The sequence below is a fragment of the Sorex araneus genome, chromosome 8 (genome assembly GCF_027595985.1).
Source record: "Sorex araneus isolate mSorAra2 chromosome 8, mSorAra2.pri, whole genome shotgun sequence".
Classification (NCBI taxonomy): Eukaryota; Metazoa; Chordata; class Mammalia; order Eulipotyphla; family Soricidae; genus Sorex; species Sorex araneus.
Genome location: NC_073309.1, coordinates 8,410,815 through 8,428,159, shown reverse-complemented (window position 1 = coordinate 8,428,159; position 17,345 = coordinate 8,410,815). Strand labels below are relative to the sequence as shown.

Genomic DNA, 17,345 nt, shown 5'->3' with positions numbered 1-17,345 from the left:
CCTCCCGCCCAAGAAGCTGGCCTCGGAGGCTTCTCCCAGCCCCAAACGGGGCTGTGGGGGTCCCTTTGACCAGCAGCCAACCCTAGGCCAGTCCAGGGCGCCCCTGCGCACTGGAGGGATCAGCATCCGGGTGAGCCCAGGCCTGGGGCTGCCCAGTGGCCTGGGAGGAGGCGGAGGCACCGGGTAGGCCCAGCGGCGGGCAGGTCGCCTACCTCTCTGGAAGACCTGGACGCTGTCCTTGTACTGGCACGTGAGGATGACGACGGTCCAGGGGACACCTGGCAGCGGGTCCATTGCAGCCAGAGCGAGGTGCGTCCTCCTGAGGCAGACAGGGCCGAGGGAGAGTAACTTTTGTGCCGACTTACCGTGCCCTAGAAGGGATTATTTTCCGTGTCCGGATCCACAAATGCAACCCCGTGTGTGGATTCTGAAGGCGGCACACCTCCCCCACCTCCCGCACGCCACGGTGACGGTCTTGGGTTCTTTGTCAGTCTTGGGTGGGGCGCTCAGGACCTACTCCTCACTCTGCACTCAGGGATCACTCCTGGTGGCGCTCAGGGGCTATGCAGGGTGCCAGGATCGAAGGCGGGCCACTGCCTGAGCCACTGGACTATCTCTCTGGCTCCTCGGGCCAATCCTCAGCCACCCCATCCCCCCGACGGACACCACCCCCGAGCGTTGCGGATCTGTTCTGCACAGGCTGAGACACCACCCTGGGGGCTGGCTGCACCCCCTCTTCTCCCCCCCCCCCCCCCCCCCCCGACAGCGCCTCTGAGATTCACGCCGTGGGCCATGCACACCCACAGAGCTTCCTCCTTTTTGCCAAATGCAATGTGATCGATCCCCACTCCTCCGCCTCCCCTGCCCGGGGCCTGCATCCTGCAGGGCTCCCCCACATCTGCCGTGCATTCTACCTGGCGCCTTCCTCTCTGCAAAAGGGCCACGGGGAAGTGCTCTCCGGGACCTGCCCAGACTGGGGACCAGTGACGACCCCAAGAGAGGATGTGTGGGAGGCAGAGGCAGAGACTGAGCATGAGGGCAGCCCCTTATCACTCCACCCTGGGGCTGAGAGCTGAGGGCCCTCGGGGAGGCAGCGCTAATCTCCCAGATTTTTGAAGCTGAGGGCGGTTCTCTGGAGGACGGGGCGGCGGGGGGATGGTGACAGGCTGTGGAAGTGGGTGGGAACCTCCGGAGGGGCTGCAACCCCATGTGTTGGCTGAGTTAGTCGGGGGTACACTGAGCATGAGGAGGCAAGAGGAGGCCAAGACGAGGGTTCAGCCTCCCCTGCCCCCGGCACACCTCTCCTGCCAGCCGGGAAGCAACTCTGATATGAAGACCCCCCAGGGGTGAGACCCCAGTAATCTCTGTCCCAGCAAGCAGCTCCCCCTGCTGCTTCCCTCCAGCCCCCAAAGTTCAGGCGGGGTGGGGAGGGCGCCTTCCCTCCCACCCATTCAGCTGTATCAGCAACACCCCCACCCACGCTCACAGAAACCCTGAACTTCAGCCAGTTTCTGCCGAGCCACCCTCTGCGGCCACCAGGCCTGTGGTCAGGGCTGACCGCCAGCGCCACTGGGCCGCAGGGAAAGTCCAGAAGTGGCTCAGTGGGGGTGGAAGGCAATCCCGATAGGGACTCTCCTTGCGACCTTGGCCAGATACCTGAAGGTAGCACGTTCCCAGGGGTGCCCACGGGCATGCACATGGGGGTAGCAAGGCACCGGCACCCCGGCCCACTAGGGCCTTGGGCAGCAGAGCAGGGAGTGTCACCGGAGGCTCCCAGCTAGCTCACGGGGAGGCCACACTTCACCAACTGCTCCCCAATGACTCGGCCCAGCAGAGACATGAGGGTCTCCTTCCTGCGAGAAGGGGACGCTCTGACCGGCAGCTTCAGCTCCATGTACCCACTGAGCACTGCACGCAGCAGGCTGACGCTGCCTCCTGCCTGCCCTCCCGTTCTGCCTCCTTTCCTTCCTTCCTTCTCTCCGTCCCGCTTCCGTCCTTCTTTCATTTCTTCTTTCCCATCATCTCCCCTTCCTTCCTCCCAGAGCTCCTTTCCTGATGACAGTCCTGGGTGACCAAATGACAGCCCCGCAGCCTTTCCCAGCTCCCTCACCTTCCTCCCTCCCCGGGTCTTTCATAAATCCCATCTTTGTGTCTGTGTCCGAGGCTGGGAGGCAGGCCAGGGATGTAACTGAAGAGGCAGAGCACCTGACCTGCATGTATGAGCCCCCTAGCACCTCCAGGGGTGGCCAGCCCCCAAGCAAGGCCACGTGTGATCCCAGTTAAAGGACCTAAACCAATATGGGGAGAAGTGTATCATCTACTCTTGCTACCTCCAAAGTTACTGCAGAACCTCTAACGTAATGTCTGGGAAGCTCTCTTTACACTGGAAGGTGAAGAAACTGACACAGAAAGATTAAGTCACTGGCCCAAGGTCACACAGCAGGGGAGAAATTCAAATTTGAATCCAGGTGCTTCTTTTCCAGACGCTCATCTCTTTCGCTCATCTCTTTCGGGGGGCAGCGGTGGTGAGAATGCATACCTAACAGTGCTCAGGGGGTGCTCTCGACTCGGCGCATGCAGTCACTGAGCTATCTCTCTGGCTCCAGGTTCTGTTCTCTTTACCACTGTACTAACATGCTTTGTAGGACTGAAGAAAACAAAGTAAACATAGATAAAATGCTCAATCTGTAGCAGTTATTATAATCCGGGTAAAATCTAAGTAAATTTGTCGGTAACATGGGAATAACATTAATGAGAATAACCACCGGGACTGAGTTCACCCACTATAATCAGAATTAAAACGTGCTAGTGTGATTTTTTTTTTAAAGGTAACATCAAATGATGCTCAGGGGTTATTTCTGGCTGTGCTCAGGGGACCATATGCAGTGCCGCAGTCAGCGGGGTGCAAAGCCAAGTGCCTTACTCACTGTACTGAGAGGCCACCTGAGCAGGTGACCTAACCTCTCTGAGCCCGGTTCCTCTGAACACGGATCCTAGGCACCAACCTCCTGGCACTATTGTCAACGCTCAATAAAACGCCTAGTCGGGGCGCATGCAGGACTCAATGAACCCTAACACTCCCCATGGAAGGGGTAGGGGGCAGGAGAGTTTAACTTGGCGCTGAAGCCGCTGGAAGTGAAGGCGCTGAAACAGTCTCCGAACCAACGAGGCCCCAGGAAAAAAAAAAGATGACCGGAGGAAGTCAAGCATCCGGGTGCCAGGTCAGCCAGAAGGTGGTTCTGCTCTTAGGAAAGGTGGAGCCTTCCTGGGTCCCCGTGCCAGGGGCCCCGCGGGCTCAGCTCGCGGGACGCACCCAGCAGCCTGCGCTGGATAAGGAATCGGGAATCTATGCATGGTCAGTCCCTGCGAGCAGCCACGCGGGTCCACCTCCAAAGTTCATGATCTCAGTCATATCTCCTCGAGCCCTGGCCTGAGCCCTTCCTTACAGGACAAGTACAAAAATGCCACAAGAGCAGAGCCTCTAATTTTGCTGACAACCGGCCCATGGGTGCAGTTTCACCCACCGAGGCCAAGTAGAAATATGTTGAACGTCTTTGGCCACTCTGCCCCCAGCAGGACTGGAAAGCGACCGGGGTCCCCCCAGTTCCGGGTGCACCGGCTCCTGCAGCCCCAGGCAGGTCCTGGAGCTCCCCCACAAACACCGGACACAGTTCCCCGGAACTCTTCCCGGCCAGAATCCGGGAGGCCAACGGCCGAGCTCCGTCCAATTTACCCAAGAGGGTGGGCCAGGAAATCACTGGGGCTCGGAGTTTGCACTGCGGCGACCCACGTACCTGCCTCAGCCCGGAGCGCGACGCAGCGGGCTCTTTAACGCCGGAGTGCCCGCCCCTTCGCAGTGCATCCTGGGAAACGTAGTTCTAACCCATCCTCCCACACTGTCGCTGCCCCTCATTAAATCAGCTCCCAGCTACGGCTCCTCCCCGCGAAAACTGTCTTGGGGAGCGGTTTTCTAAAGGGCAGTGTGATTCTTTAGACCCAGAAAGCTGGCGAGGCAAAAAAGGTGGTTGCATTGTCCAAAGAAACTACAGCTCCCAGAAAAACCAATGCGTCTTAAAGACACAGACTCGTTTTCGGGACGGTTCAAAATTTGGGAGTGGGAGGATAATGATTTTTGTTTACCGCTCTCCTTCCCTTCCCACCCGTACCCATTCCCGGTCAGCAAAGATTTGGGGCTGCTGCATTTCTAGGGGGAAAAAAAATCCATGGGAAGTGGGAGGGTTGGGTGGAAAAATGACAGATTGTGTGCCCCAGGGTAAGCGGCTATGGTTGGTTTGGCTGTTGGCTGTGCTTTCGGAAGAAACTTTCCAGCTCTGCAGAGGGAGCAGGATTTGCAGAGCTTCGTGGGGAAGTTGTGAAACGAAGCTTTTAAAAGCGGAAACATTTAAATAAACTCTCTCTAGGGTATTTAAAAAAAAATAGAACCAGACTCTTTCATCCACTGGAATACTATACAGCAGTTAGAAATAATGCGGTATGAAGCTTGAAGAGGTAGTACAGGAGATAAGTTGCTTTCTTGCCTTGCATGTGGAGGCTTCTGGTTCAAATCCCAGACCCAGCACCTCCAGTGCTCACTCCTGAGCACAGATCCAGGAATAACCCTAAAGCACCATTGTGTGTGGCCCTCCCTGCCGCCTCGCAAAACAGAGAAAGAACAGGGTATACCTATCCTTGTGTACAACCAGAAAGGAGAATAAGGGCCTTTTGTTAGGGGAAGAGAGTCACGGTTTATGCTTCCTATGAAATAGTCACTTCTAAGAATCTCCTGACCCCACGCCAGGCTGTCTTCACAGGGGCACCTCAGAGAGGGGAGGGTTGAGTTTCCCTCCCCACCCAAGCAGAATCCCAGCAGTGGAAAACCTCCAGAATCCAAATGCCGCCATGCGCAAGGCCACTCTTCACATGCTCAGACGACCTCACCCAAGAGAGGACCAGCCTCACTCAAGACAGGATGAGGGGCTGAGGGGCTGGAGTGATAGCACAGTGGGTAGGGCATTCGCCTTGCACAGGGCCAACCTGGGTTCGATTCCCAGCATCCCTTGTGGTCCCCTGAGCACCGCCAGGAGTGACTCCTGAGTGCATGAGCCAGGAGTAACCCCTGTGCATTGCCGAGTGTGACCCCAAAAAAAAGAAAAGAAAAAAAGACAGGATGAACCTCACTGGATAGCAGACCGGCAGGAAAACCCAGGTACATGGGAACTGTGACTGAGATCTCCAAGCCTACTCGGCTCGGGACTGGGCCTCCTCCTCCCAGGTCCCCAGATTTCCAGTAGCTTGGCAGTCACACCTGCAAATTGCCCCCTTCACCCCGTGGCATGTAATCTCCTCAATGGCCAAGACCCAGAGACTGTAAGCGACTTCTTATACTCTCCCTCACTTACTTATCAAAAGTATCACACATTTGTTTGGTTTCTAACATACTTGCTTATATTCTCTTATATTTGGGCTTCAATGACCCCAGAATGAAATATAACAACACTCACACACTTCACTCTTATTGTGGTGGGAAGGTGGTCGGTGGTATGATTGGTGTTTGAATATTATCTGTAATGAACTATTGTGATTTATGAAAATAAAATATATATTTTTAAAAAGTCACTTCTATTAAAAAAAATCTGAAAAGAAATAGATCTGCTCCATAGGAGTTGACCACCATTTGCCTTGGGAATCACTTGTATCACTTGTCTTCCCGTTGATCTTTGATTTGCTCGAGCAGGCGCCAGTAACGTCTCCATTTGTCCTTGTCGCATACTAGTGTAGCCCAATGATATCTGCTCCCTCCAGGAATAGGAAGAGCCTCAAACCATTCATTCAGGGTTTTGACGAAGAAGTCAGACCATCTCATTGGTGGGTGGCCACGCGGTCTCTTGACATCCTATGGAATCCAATCAGTAACAGCTCTAGTCTAGCGGTCGTCTCTGAATCCCATTACATGTCTGGCCCATCTGATTTTTGATGCCTTGGCAAACAAGACAGCATCCCTGATTCTTGACCGTCGATGGAGGTCGGAACTCCAGATTCCTTCTCTCACTTGAGTAAAAAGTGATACTCCTAGCATAGCTCTTTGATTCCTCCTCGGGGTACCCGAATAGCATTCTCATCCTGTTTGCATAGGGCCCAGGTCTCTGAGGTGTATGTTAGTACAGGAAGAACGGTGGAGTCGCAAAGATGTGCCCAGAGCCGGAGGTTCTTTGTCCTCTTAACCACTTCTTCGACGCTCTTGAAGGCATTCCATGCTGCTCTCTTCCTCCTGCGCAGTTCTGGTGCCAAGTCATTCCTCATGTTGAGTTCTTGACCCAGGTACACATAGCTGCTGCATTCAGAGACGTTAGTTCCATTGAGATCAAATGGAACATCAGGAACTAGTCTGTTTTTCATGAACATTGTTTTGCTGAGATTCAGCAGCAGTCCTACCTTTTTACACTCGCAGTCAAAGTCAGCCAGCATTTATGCCGCTTGGCTATTTGGTGTTATGAGAACGATGTTATCAGCAAAGCAGAGGTGGTGTAGTTGCCAACCATCTATCTTCACTCCCATTCCTTCCCATTCCAGTTGTCACATGATGTTCTCAAGGGTGGCACTGAAGAGTTTCAGTGAAATGGTATCACCCTGCTGAACCCCTCTCTTTACGTCAATGATCACTTCTTTGTAGAATGGTGAGATCCTGGTGGTGAATCCGTAATACAGCTCTTGGAGGATCTTGATGTACTGAGTTTGAACGCCCTGTTTGGCTAGGGCTTCGATGACCTCTTCAGTCTCAACAGAATCGAAGGCCGATTCTGTTAAATCGATGAACATTAGATAGAGCGGCATCTTGAATTCTCGTGAAACTTCAATGAGTTTGGTCACTGTGTGGATACAATCTATCGTGCTGAATCCTTTTCGGAATCCAGCTTGCTCGCATGGTTGTCCTTCATCTAGTGTTCTGCCTATTCTATTCAGGATGACTCGAGTGAACAACTTGTAGACGACAGACAACAGGCAGATTGGGCAATAGTACTGATGTCATGGATGTCTCCCTTCTTGTACAACAGAACAGTCCTGCTGGTTTTCCATTGGGATGGAACCTTGCATTCAGACAGGTAGCGGGTGAAGAGCCGAGCCAGTGTATTGATGAGTACTAGCAGCAGATTCTTCAGGTGTTCAGGTCTGACCTTGTCTGGACCGGGTGCTGTACGCATCTTTACTGATGAAATGGCGTGTTGGGTTTCAGAAGGGAGGACGTTGGGAATGACATATCCATCCTGTGGAATTTGGTGTGTGAGCAGGTGGACATGGCTGTCGAAGAGATCCGAGTAGAAGTCGTGAATAATCCTCTCCATTGCCCTTCTGGAAGATGTGATAGATCCACCAGGTCGTCGGAGGGCAGACATCTTGGTCTTGTGCTTGGCGAAGACAGGAGAACATTGCAAATACTTTTCCCGGCTTCTGCCGCATCGGCCAACACTGCTGCTCTTCTCTCTTTGAGGTCTTCCTTTATCGCCTCTCTGCATGGTTTTGCGAGCTCGGACATTAGCTTGTGGTTTCCTGAGGCTCGTGCCAAACCACGTTGTCAAATGAGCTCGAGAGTTTCTGAAGACAGGCATCTGTTTGTGGCTTTCCCACTCTCAGCATGGAGGTGCTGAACCAGTCGATCGTATTCCTTGTTGATGTTGTCAAGGATGACATCTTCCCACGTTGCTGCAATAGTGCCAAAGAGCTCCCAGTTGGTGGTCATCTGGGAGTTCTCTTCTTAAACTTAAACTTTGTAGTCCTTTCTCCCCGCTCTGTGAAGTAGAATTTTGCACGAAAGAGACGGTGGTCCAATCCCTTTTGGACTTTTGGGACAACAGCGACATCAGTCAAGCAAAACTTTCAATTGAATATGATGTGGTCAATTCTGTCCACTGGGAGACTCCCATGTCCAACGCTTAGATTCGGCCTTCTGAAACTGTGAGTTACCATGGATGGTCTTGGTTGACATGATGAACTCAGAGAGTCTCTCACCCTGTTCGTTCCATTCTAGGCCATGGGACCCAATGTGGAGTTCTTCGGGCGACCTTCTCGGTTCTATCTTGTTGGTAAAATCACCGACAATGACCTTGTAGAAGGTGTGGTCTTCATTATAGAACTTCTCCAGCTCCACGTAGAACTTCTCAATTTCTTCTTCATTGTAGTTGGATGTTGGTGCATGGACAATGAAGATAGAAACTTGGGAATAGGAAAGACATCTGTATCTTTTGAAAAATTATTTACAATAGTGTACTTTCTAGTTTGGGCATACACACACACACATACACTGCCACACACTGCCACAATTTTAATTTTAGTTTTGGATGACACCTGGTAGTTATCGGAAGCTGTTTTTGGCTCTGTGGGGGGGCTACTCCTGGTGGTACTCAGGGGATCAAATCTGTGCCTCGGTGGTAAGCAAAGTGTGTATCCAGATCTTTCAACTTTCTTTCCAGTCCACTGCCACAAATTATATATATATATATATATATATATATATATATTGGCTAGAGAGATAGTAGTATAGCAAGAAGGGTAACCTTGTATGTGCCTAACCTGAGTTCGATCCCCGACACCCCATATGGTCTTGCTAGCCCACCAGGAGTGGTCCCTGAATGCAGAGCTAAGAGTAAACCCTGAGCACTGCTGGGTGTGGCTCCAAAACAAAAATAAATGCATAAATAAAAAATATTTTTTACACTTTGTGGGGGCTGGAGAGAGAGTGCAAAGGGCTGATTTCCTGATTCACATTTTAGGGCCCAGGTCTTAGCATTTCACACCCCAACCCGTCACCCGCCCCCACAAATTAATGAAAATTAAAATGTAAATAGATACTCTCCAATTTAGTAGAGAGTCCGAGAGGCCCTGCAATTAGTTCCAAAGAAGATGGGTGCTGCCCTGATCTGGGAGCCTTGGTCAGTTCTTCAGCTACTCTCCTAGTCTCCGTTGCTATGAGGGGTTAATCGTCGGGTCAAATGCCCGAGAGTGTTGGAGGTTAGGAAAAATGCTACTCCCTAGCAAATGTCTGCCAGTATTAACTATTTAGAGAATTTGCTGTTGCTGTCACTTTTTTGTGTGCATGTGTTGTTGTGTGACATCCCGGCTAGTCCTGGCTCCGTACCTCAGGTGACAAAGCAATGCTGGGACCAAACCCAGGGCCCCACCATGGAAGGCCACCGAGCCACATCCCTGGCCCCAGATTCATGCTGTCACTGTTCCCTGGATGCCCCCTGCCAGCAGGGTCTTTGGTTTGTTCACTCTTGCTTCCTCGTGAGTGGAATGGTGCCAGGGACACAGGGACATTGTGGGCGTGTAAAGGAATCTGTCGAGAGAAGCACCAGGAGTATTCCCTGCTCTGCTCCCACTAGCCAGCTTTGTTGCCCAGATCCTTCTCTCTTTTCCTCCCTCCCTCCCTCCCTCCCTCCCTCCCTCCTTCCCTCCCTCCCTTCCTCCCTCCCTCCCTCCCTCCCTCCCTCCCTCCCTCCCTTCCTCTCTCTCTCTCTCTCTCTCTCTCTCTCTCTCTCTCTCTCTCTCTCTCTCTCTCTTTCCCCTCACAGGCAGGTCTGCTCCTCCGTCCTCCTCTGCAGCATCTGTTCTTTCTTCTGTCAACCCAGGAGGCCTCCAGGGAAGTGAGGCATGGCCACCCACACTGCAGTGCTCAGCCGCCGGGTGGGAGGCAGGGATGCCGCAGCCGCAGTATGGCGGAGGCTCCTGGAAAGTTGGGTGCCCCAGGACATTTATTGGCTGGAGTAGCAAAGATTCTCAAGAAATCCTCCCCAGGCAGCACCACCGCCCCCTCTGCCCTCCGCCCCGCATTGCTGGGCATCAAACCCAGAGCCCCACACGTGCAAGCACTCTGCCACTGAGCGACATCCCCAGCCCAGGAAATTTAAGGGAGTGGTCAGCAGACTCGGCAGTTATGCTCAGGGGCTATTCCAGTCTCTGGCTCAGGGATCACTCCTAGTTGATCAGGTGACCTATTGTGGTATTCAGGATCAAACACGGGTTGGGCCATATGCACGGCAAGTGTCTTATCCCTTTACTATTTCTTCTTTCCCGCAAGAAAAAATGTTAAAGGCCAAGTATACATCTCACAGGACTGGAATATGTACTTTGCATGCAGAGGTCGGGCTCGATCCCAGTACCACATGGTCCCCCCAACCCCTCCAAGCACTGCCAGGTAAAAGCCCTGAGCACTATGCCGAGAGTAGCCCCTGAATATGTTGAATGTGTACAAAAGCCCCAAATAGCCATGTTCTCTCGGGGTCAAGGGATGCGTCTCAGTGGGAGCGTGTGCCTCCGCATGTATGAGGCCCTGGATTTTAATCCCTAGCATGGTGTACACATATAGGCACATACAAATAAAGATATTTTTGTTACAGAGTCTAGAAGTTAAAATACAAAGTCCTGAAAAGAGACAAACGCCCCCCACCCACTATGAAAGCAAGCTGCAGTTTCTTCATCTGTAAGAACACAACCGCATTTACCTAACTGGGCTGCTGGGAGGAGTCAATAGTGAAAAGCCATCAAAGGCGTAGGACAGCGCAGACTTCCAACATCCTTATTAAGTGAACAAACACTCAATGTGGAAATCCAGGCCCGGGGAGGCTTCTCCAAGGAGGTGCCATCTCCAGGACCCTGTGTGATGGGCACATGGCTGCTGCAGGCAAGAGGAAATCCCTCTGAGAGCCAGAACAAACAGAAAATTGGACCAGGTGGGGCAGAAAGATAAAGTAGAGGGTAAGGTGCTTGTCTGGCACATACCTGACCTGGATTTGATCCTCAGCATCCCATGTGGTCCCCCAAGTTCCCCCGAGCACGGAGCCAGAAGTGAGCCCTGAGCACTAATGGGTGTGGTCCCCATATGAAAGGGTGTGGCCCCTTCACTTCAAAGCCTGTCCAATGCCCTCGCCAGTATATCCCAAAGTATTTTCCAAGGAAAAGCAGATGCTAACAAGTGTTCCTGCAGAAGGGATGTGAGTCCAGTAGACAAAGCTGTATTTTCTTCCCACAACCTATTTTACCCTTGGGGATGTAACCCAAGGCCTCAGCTATACAAGGCAAGACTCTACTAAACTGCATCCTGCACCCTCCCGTCCCCCATTTAATCTTTAATTTGGATCATCTATACTTAGATCACTTTTAATCTTTGATTTTGCAATGCTGTAACAAATGTTCCTCTCTATAAGGAACTTGAAACACTTGCAGATGGAGCGGTTCAGAGAAGGAAAACTGCCACCCGGGAGGTGAGTTGGTGTGTCATTTGAAGCAGTTACCAAGTAGCTTCTCAGAGACAGATTCCAAGTTAGACTGGCAACACACTAGAGAGCTCCTTGCCCACACGCCTGCCAAGACAGTAAGTAATCAAACATTTTCTTCTTTGCCAATCTGATAAGTGAAAAAACGATATCTACATTTGATTGTAATTTGCATTTGCTTTATTGAGTGAAGTTGTGAGACTTGGGGCGTGACTCAGGGGTAGGGTATGCATAGTTTGGGTCTTTGGTTACATCCCCAAACCCCCCAAAAAAGAGACTGACAGACATAGAGACACAAAGAAACAGAGCGAGGAGAGAGAAAAAGCTCTAAAAAGAAAAATAACAAGCTTGGGGCTCAACAAGTAGCTCAACAGAATACTTTGCCTTCAAAGACTGGGTTCTGTCCCCAGCATTGCATGGTCCTCTGAGCACTGCTGGCTGTAGCCCAAAACCAAAAATTAAAAAAAAAAAACCCTAAAAATAACAGTGTTGGAGCTGGCGAGATAGTATAGAGGGTAGGGCACTTGCCTTGAATTCGGCCGACCTGGGTTCAATCCCCGGCACCCATATGATCCCCAAACTCACCAGGAGTGATCCCTGAGTACAGAGCCAGGAATAAGGCCTGAGTACCACTGGATATGGGCCAAAACCCTAATAGTATGAAGTCTTTTTTTAAAATATTTATTTATTTATTTATTTTTGCTTTTTGGGTCACACCCGGGAATGCACAGGGGTTACTCCTGGTTCTACACTCAGGAATTACTCCTGGCAGTGTTCAGGGGACCATATGGGATGCTGGGATTCGAACCCGGGTCGGCCGCTTGCAAGGCAAACGCCCTATCCGCTGTGCTATCGCTCCAGCCCCTAGTATGAAGTCTTATTGAAGGCATTGGAAGATGCTGAAGTTGTTGAAGAAATTGGGATGTTCGGGGCACTGTTGGCCGCAGTAGAGAAGACTCTGGTAGCTCCTGGGGCTGCAGCCATAGCACAGCAGGGAGGGCGCTTGCCTTGAATGTGACCAACCTACATTCAATCCCCAGCATCCCATACGGTCCTCGAGCACCATCAAGATTCCTGAGCATGCAGAGCCAGGTGTAACCCCTGGGTACCACCAGGTGTGGTCCCAAAACAAAACAAAAAAGAAGAGGGTAGTTCCTCAAGACAAAATTAAAATAGTGAGTTCAAGAGCTGGTGCAGGGGTTAAGGCACTAAGCCAAGGTATCTCTTGAGTCTGGCTCAATCCCCAGCACTACCTACAGTCACCCAAGCACTGCCAAGAGTGATCCCTGAGCACAGAGCCAGAAGTAGGCCCTGAGCACCACTAAGCTGTTCCACTTTGGGGTATACATCCCCGGAGTACTAAAAACGGGAACCCCAAGAGAGGTCGGTACTCACACGTGGCTAGCAGCATCATTCACAACAGCCGAAAGGTGGAAGCGAGCCAAGGGCCCCGCCCGCCAGCAGAAGAATGGAGGGAACGGCTCCGGGCACACAATGGAATATTATTCGGCCCCCAAAAGGAAGGAAATCCCGACACATGCTGCAACATGCATGGACACTGCTGACATTATGCTGTGAAATAAGCCAGATAAAGAGGAGACAAACGCTGCCTCAGAGGACTGACAATGGGAGTTGGAAGCCCAGAGCTGGGGCTGCCTGCCAGGACCGCGGGGAGCCAGCTCCTGGGAGCTCCTGCCGAACCCACGCTGTTTCAGCTCTGCAGAAGGAGGAGCGCTGGCCAGGAGCTGCTGGGGAGAGCAGCGCACAGTGTGGGAGCGCTAACGGCACGCACAGGTAATGAAAACGGCAGCAAGGCTACTGCAGGGGTGTCTGAGACCGAGCCCGCGAGTGCTCAGGCTTCCCCCCAGCTCCGTGCTCAGGGCTTCCCAGAGGTGTTCAGGGGACCATACTGGGTGCCAGAGATCAAATGGGGGTCAGTCCCATGTAAAACAAAAGTGGGCTGTTGTGTGGGGGGCACCCCTAGCAATGCGGAGGCTATTTCCGGTTCTGGGTTAGGGTCACTCCAAGCGGTGCTTGGGGAAACTATGTGGTGCCAAGGACGAAACCCCAGTCTCCCTGTGCAGTGTCAGCCGCAGCCCTCTGAGCGGTACCTCCAGCCCCTCACCCCCCACCTCTGAAGGTCCCCAGGGCCTCTCTTGCACTGGACAGTTCACCGTGAGCATCCTGTGGGCTTTTTGCTTGTTTGTTTTTTTGTTTGGCTACATTTAGAGGCGCTTAGGAGGAGTCCCTGAGTCTGTCTCTTTTGTTGTTGTTGATTTTTGGCCACACCTCCCTGCTCTGGGGTTACTTCTGGCTCTGCACTCAGAAATAACTCCTTGGGGGGTAGGGGTGGGGGAGCAGAGGGAAACTGGGGACATTGGTGGTGGGAAATGTACACTGGTAAAGGGATGGGTGTTGGAACATTATGTAACTGAAACTCAATCATGAACAACCTTGTAAACTGTGTATCTCATTGTGATTCAATTAAAAACATTTTTTTAATGAAAAAAAAAAGAAATAACTCCTGGCAGTTGTCCCAGGTCAACCACAAGCACCACAAGCAAGGCAAGCACCCTACCTGCTGACCTATCTCTTGGCCTCCAATGCTGTATCCTTAAGAATACATTTAGAGGGTCGGAGCGATAATACAGCGGGTAGGGTGTTTGCCCTGCACGTGGCTGACCCGGATTCAATCCCTGGCATCCCGTATGGTCCCCCAAGCACCTCCAGGAGTGATTCCTCAGTGCAGAGCCAGGAGTATGACCCAAAAGTCCCCCTCAAAAAAACATTTAGAGGTGCAGGGATGGAGTCAGGATCTCCTTCCCAGTGTACACTTCAGTGCTTTGAACTCTCTTCCAATCCTCAGAGCCAGGTTTGCTTTTTGTTTGCTTGGGGGCCACAACTGGCTATACTCAGAGCTAATTTCTGGCTCTGTACCCAGAGATCACTTCTGGGTGGGGGGGGGCGTTGTTGGGGGACCATATGCAGTGCTGGGCATCAAGTCCAGTCAGCTGTGAGCAAGCACATTCCCCAAGCACCACCAGGAGTGATCCCAGGACAGAGAACCAGGAAAAAACCCTGAGCATCACTGGATGTGGCCCTCCCGCAAAAAGATGCAGGGTTGGGGCACTGGAGCGAGTACAGAGCACGGTGGATAGGGCACTTCCCTTGCAAATGGCCGTCTCAGGTTCCATCTCTGGCAACCCATACTGTCTCCCATGTACCGCCATGTGTAATTCCTTAGTGCAGAGCCAGGAGCAACCCCGGAACACCACTGGGTGTGGCCCCAGATACCAGAAACAGCAACAACAGCAACGTTCATTCAGGGTAGGTGTTTGGCAGTTAGGCAGTTTGAGTGGCAAGTACAGGAAATCATAAGCGGAAGTGGGCGATGCAGGCGACGATGAGGTCCTGTGGGGTCCGGGAGATAAAGTCTTTCTGTTCTGATTGTAAACACACATTCTAACTCTCCCTGAACAATCTGCTCACAGAAATGTGGACAAAGGCTGGAAACTCAGAATGGCTCCATTAGCTCCTGCCTGGGGGAAGTTACCCATCATGCACGACGCAGATGCAGATGCAGTGAAGCCTAGAGGGGCTAGGGGTGCTCGTAGCTGATTTTATGAGCAAAGCATGGGGTCACAGTGCATTACTCAAACTCCCCCACCCCAGCCTGGCACAGGGACACAGTCTGAAGGAAATGAAGTTGATTCCAGAGTTGATGTTAGCCACGGTCCAGTGCCTCCACTTGGCCACCTGCCCAAGGAACTAAAGAGAACTCAGCCTTTGGCCTCTGGTGCACAGGCAGTAGCCAGGACTCAAAGATTCACAGCAGAGACTGGAGTGGAAGGGGTATGGTTCTGGGTGTGTGGGAGGGATAGCATGCCGGGTAGGTGCAGAACCCGGGGACTGATGTGCGCGCAGCTCAGGCCCCCTGGATACAGCTGGCGACAGCCTTGGTGGCTCCTGGCTGTGAGTTCAAAACGTGGGTGTGAGACATGATGTGTTTGGTGGCCTCTCCAGGCCTCCCCAAAAGAGGAACAAAGAGATGGGGACTCAAGGATAGATAGTGAAAACAGCCCCGTTTCATGCAGAGCTATTAGCATACTTATCGAGCACCCGAGGGGGTTCATAGCATAGGTGTGATTGATCATTTACAGAGGTAAAGTCTTTTGAAGGAGGCAGTTCTCTTGGGGGGGATTAACTCAAGGAGAAGTCACTGTCTCTCAGGGGCTATACAGAGAGATTCACCGAGGGGCGACAAGCATTATACTGATTTTCTCTTCCCCTTTAATTGTACATATTAAACAATTAAATTTACTTCGTATCAACACTTGCAGTTATTTGGATAAACACTGTAAGAGATAAAGATCCCAAAGCTTAGTTCTCTGGGCTCTAAGGGCAAGCAAGCCTTTTACCGTAAATCTCAGACTAAGTCCTCCTGTAGGTTCAGCTTGTCCTTCCCCAGTGGGGTCCTGTCTCTTAAGTCATAATGGCTTACATCAAGAACGAAATTTTATGCTCTCTAGACTGTCCCATTTAGATGCTGGGATAGCTTTGCCACTCGCCCCAGGTCCACCCAAGTCCCATAGTAAGGCCTCCTACTTTTGGGGGTGTTAGGAACTATAGCAACTGGATCCTGAGTCAAGTAATCGTAACAGATGCCCAGAAGCAGATATATTCCGAGTCAATCAATTCTCAGATATTAGGATCACAGCATTAACAGTCTTTCTGTGTTTAAGCAAATAACTTTGCTCTGTAGTAAAATGTGAAAAGGTTGTAAGGGAAATAGGAAAGCAAGTAATTCACTACAAATACCAAGTCCAGAGTCACCAGAAGGTTTGACTCATAAGTAACCAAGATTAACTTGGGGAATTGTAACAATGAGAGGTAAAGCACAAAGGAAAGGTTAAAGATAAATTCAGGGGATTAGGTGCCGATAAGAGCACTGTAAGCTTCTCTGGGGGGAGGAAAAGAGGCAATTCACTGACGAAGCCTAAAACACTCAAGGTTAATATCCAACATGCCACTGCTGGGAATGACTGGGAGAGGAGAAGGGTTAGGGACAGATTTTTTTCTTGTTGTTTGTTCCTGTTTTTAGGGACACATCAGCAATGCTCAAGGACTACTTCTGGTGTGTGCTGAGGGAAGGGGTCCCAGCAGTGCTCGGGAGCCACACGGTGCCAGGGATAGGACCCAGGCTTCTTACATGTGAAGCCCCAGCCCTTTGAACTCTCGCCCTGGCCTGGGACAGATTGTAACCAGTAATAAGCTTTTGCAATAAGCAAGTGGGGCCAACAGTGAACTCGAGTCAGAGGTGACTGGGTTTTATTTTATTTTATTGCTGTTTCTTTCTTCTTAGTTTGGGGAGGTCTCCCAGACAGTGCTCAGGAGGCACAGGGCCCTCTCCTGGTGATTCTCAATGACCCTGGCCAGCCGTCGATAGGACTTACAGTATTGTTTAGGATTTGGTGACAGGGATGACCTGAACCCCCCTGAATCCCGCAGTGACCTCCTGGGCTACCCAGACCATGTTCACAGGATCATGTGGTGTCAGGGATGGCATATGGTTAGCAGCCTGCAGGGCAAGTGCCTTACCCCTTGTCCCTAGCTCTCCAGCCCTTAGTTTGTATCGTTCCCGTATGCGGTGCCAGGGAGCAAACCTAGGTCTTGTGACACAAGGCATGTCTTTACCACTGAGCCACATCTCTGACCTTTAAAACTGGGGTTTATTAGCTTGTTTGGGGGCCACATCTGGTGGTGCTCAGGAATCACTCTTGGCAGTGCTAGAGACACCATATTCAATGCTTGGGACGGCAGCGGGGTTAGCCACATGTGAGACAAGTATCTATCGCTCTGTACTCTCTCCAGCTTAAAACTCATGTTTTATTTATTTTCTGTTTGTTAGTTTGGGGGCCACACCTGGCAGTGCTCAGGACTAACTCCTGGCTCTGAGCTCAGAGATCACTTCTGGTGGGTGTGATCCCCAGGGGTTCTGGGGATCAAGCCTAGGTCAGTCACTGCAAGGCAAGTGCCCTGCTCACTGTTCTACCTCTCTGGCCCCTAAAATGGTTTTTA

The 17,345-nt window shown here is 51.6% G+C and overlaps 1 protein-coding gene across 4 annotated transcripts in view; it reads right to left on the bottom strand.

The window, feature by feature from the left end:
- Positions 1-17,345, bottom strand: part of FCSK (fucose kinase) — a 34,873-nt gene that overhangs the window by 13,732 nt on the left and 3,796 nt on the right. Inside the window, exons 1-3 of one of the 4 annotated variants that reach the window (XM_055146554.1) lie at positions 3,525-3,781; positions 2,540-2,647; positions 213-319 (exon numbers count right to left, since the gene is read on the bottom strand). In XM_055146554.1, the coding sequence (XP_055002529.1) occupies positions 213-294 (82 nt within the window). In that variant the 5' untranslated portion in view covers positions 295-319; positions 2,540-2,647; positions 3,525-3,781. The other 3 variants (XM_004600877.2, XM_055146556.1, XM_055146555.1) reach the window with 3 other exon arrangements.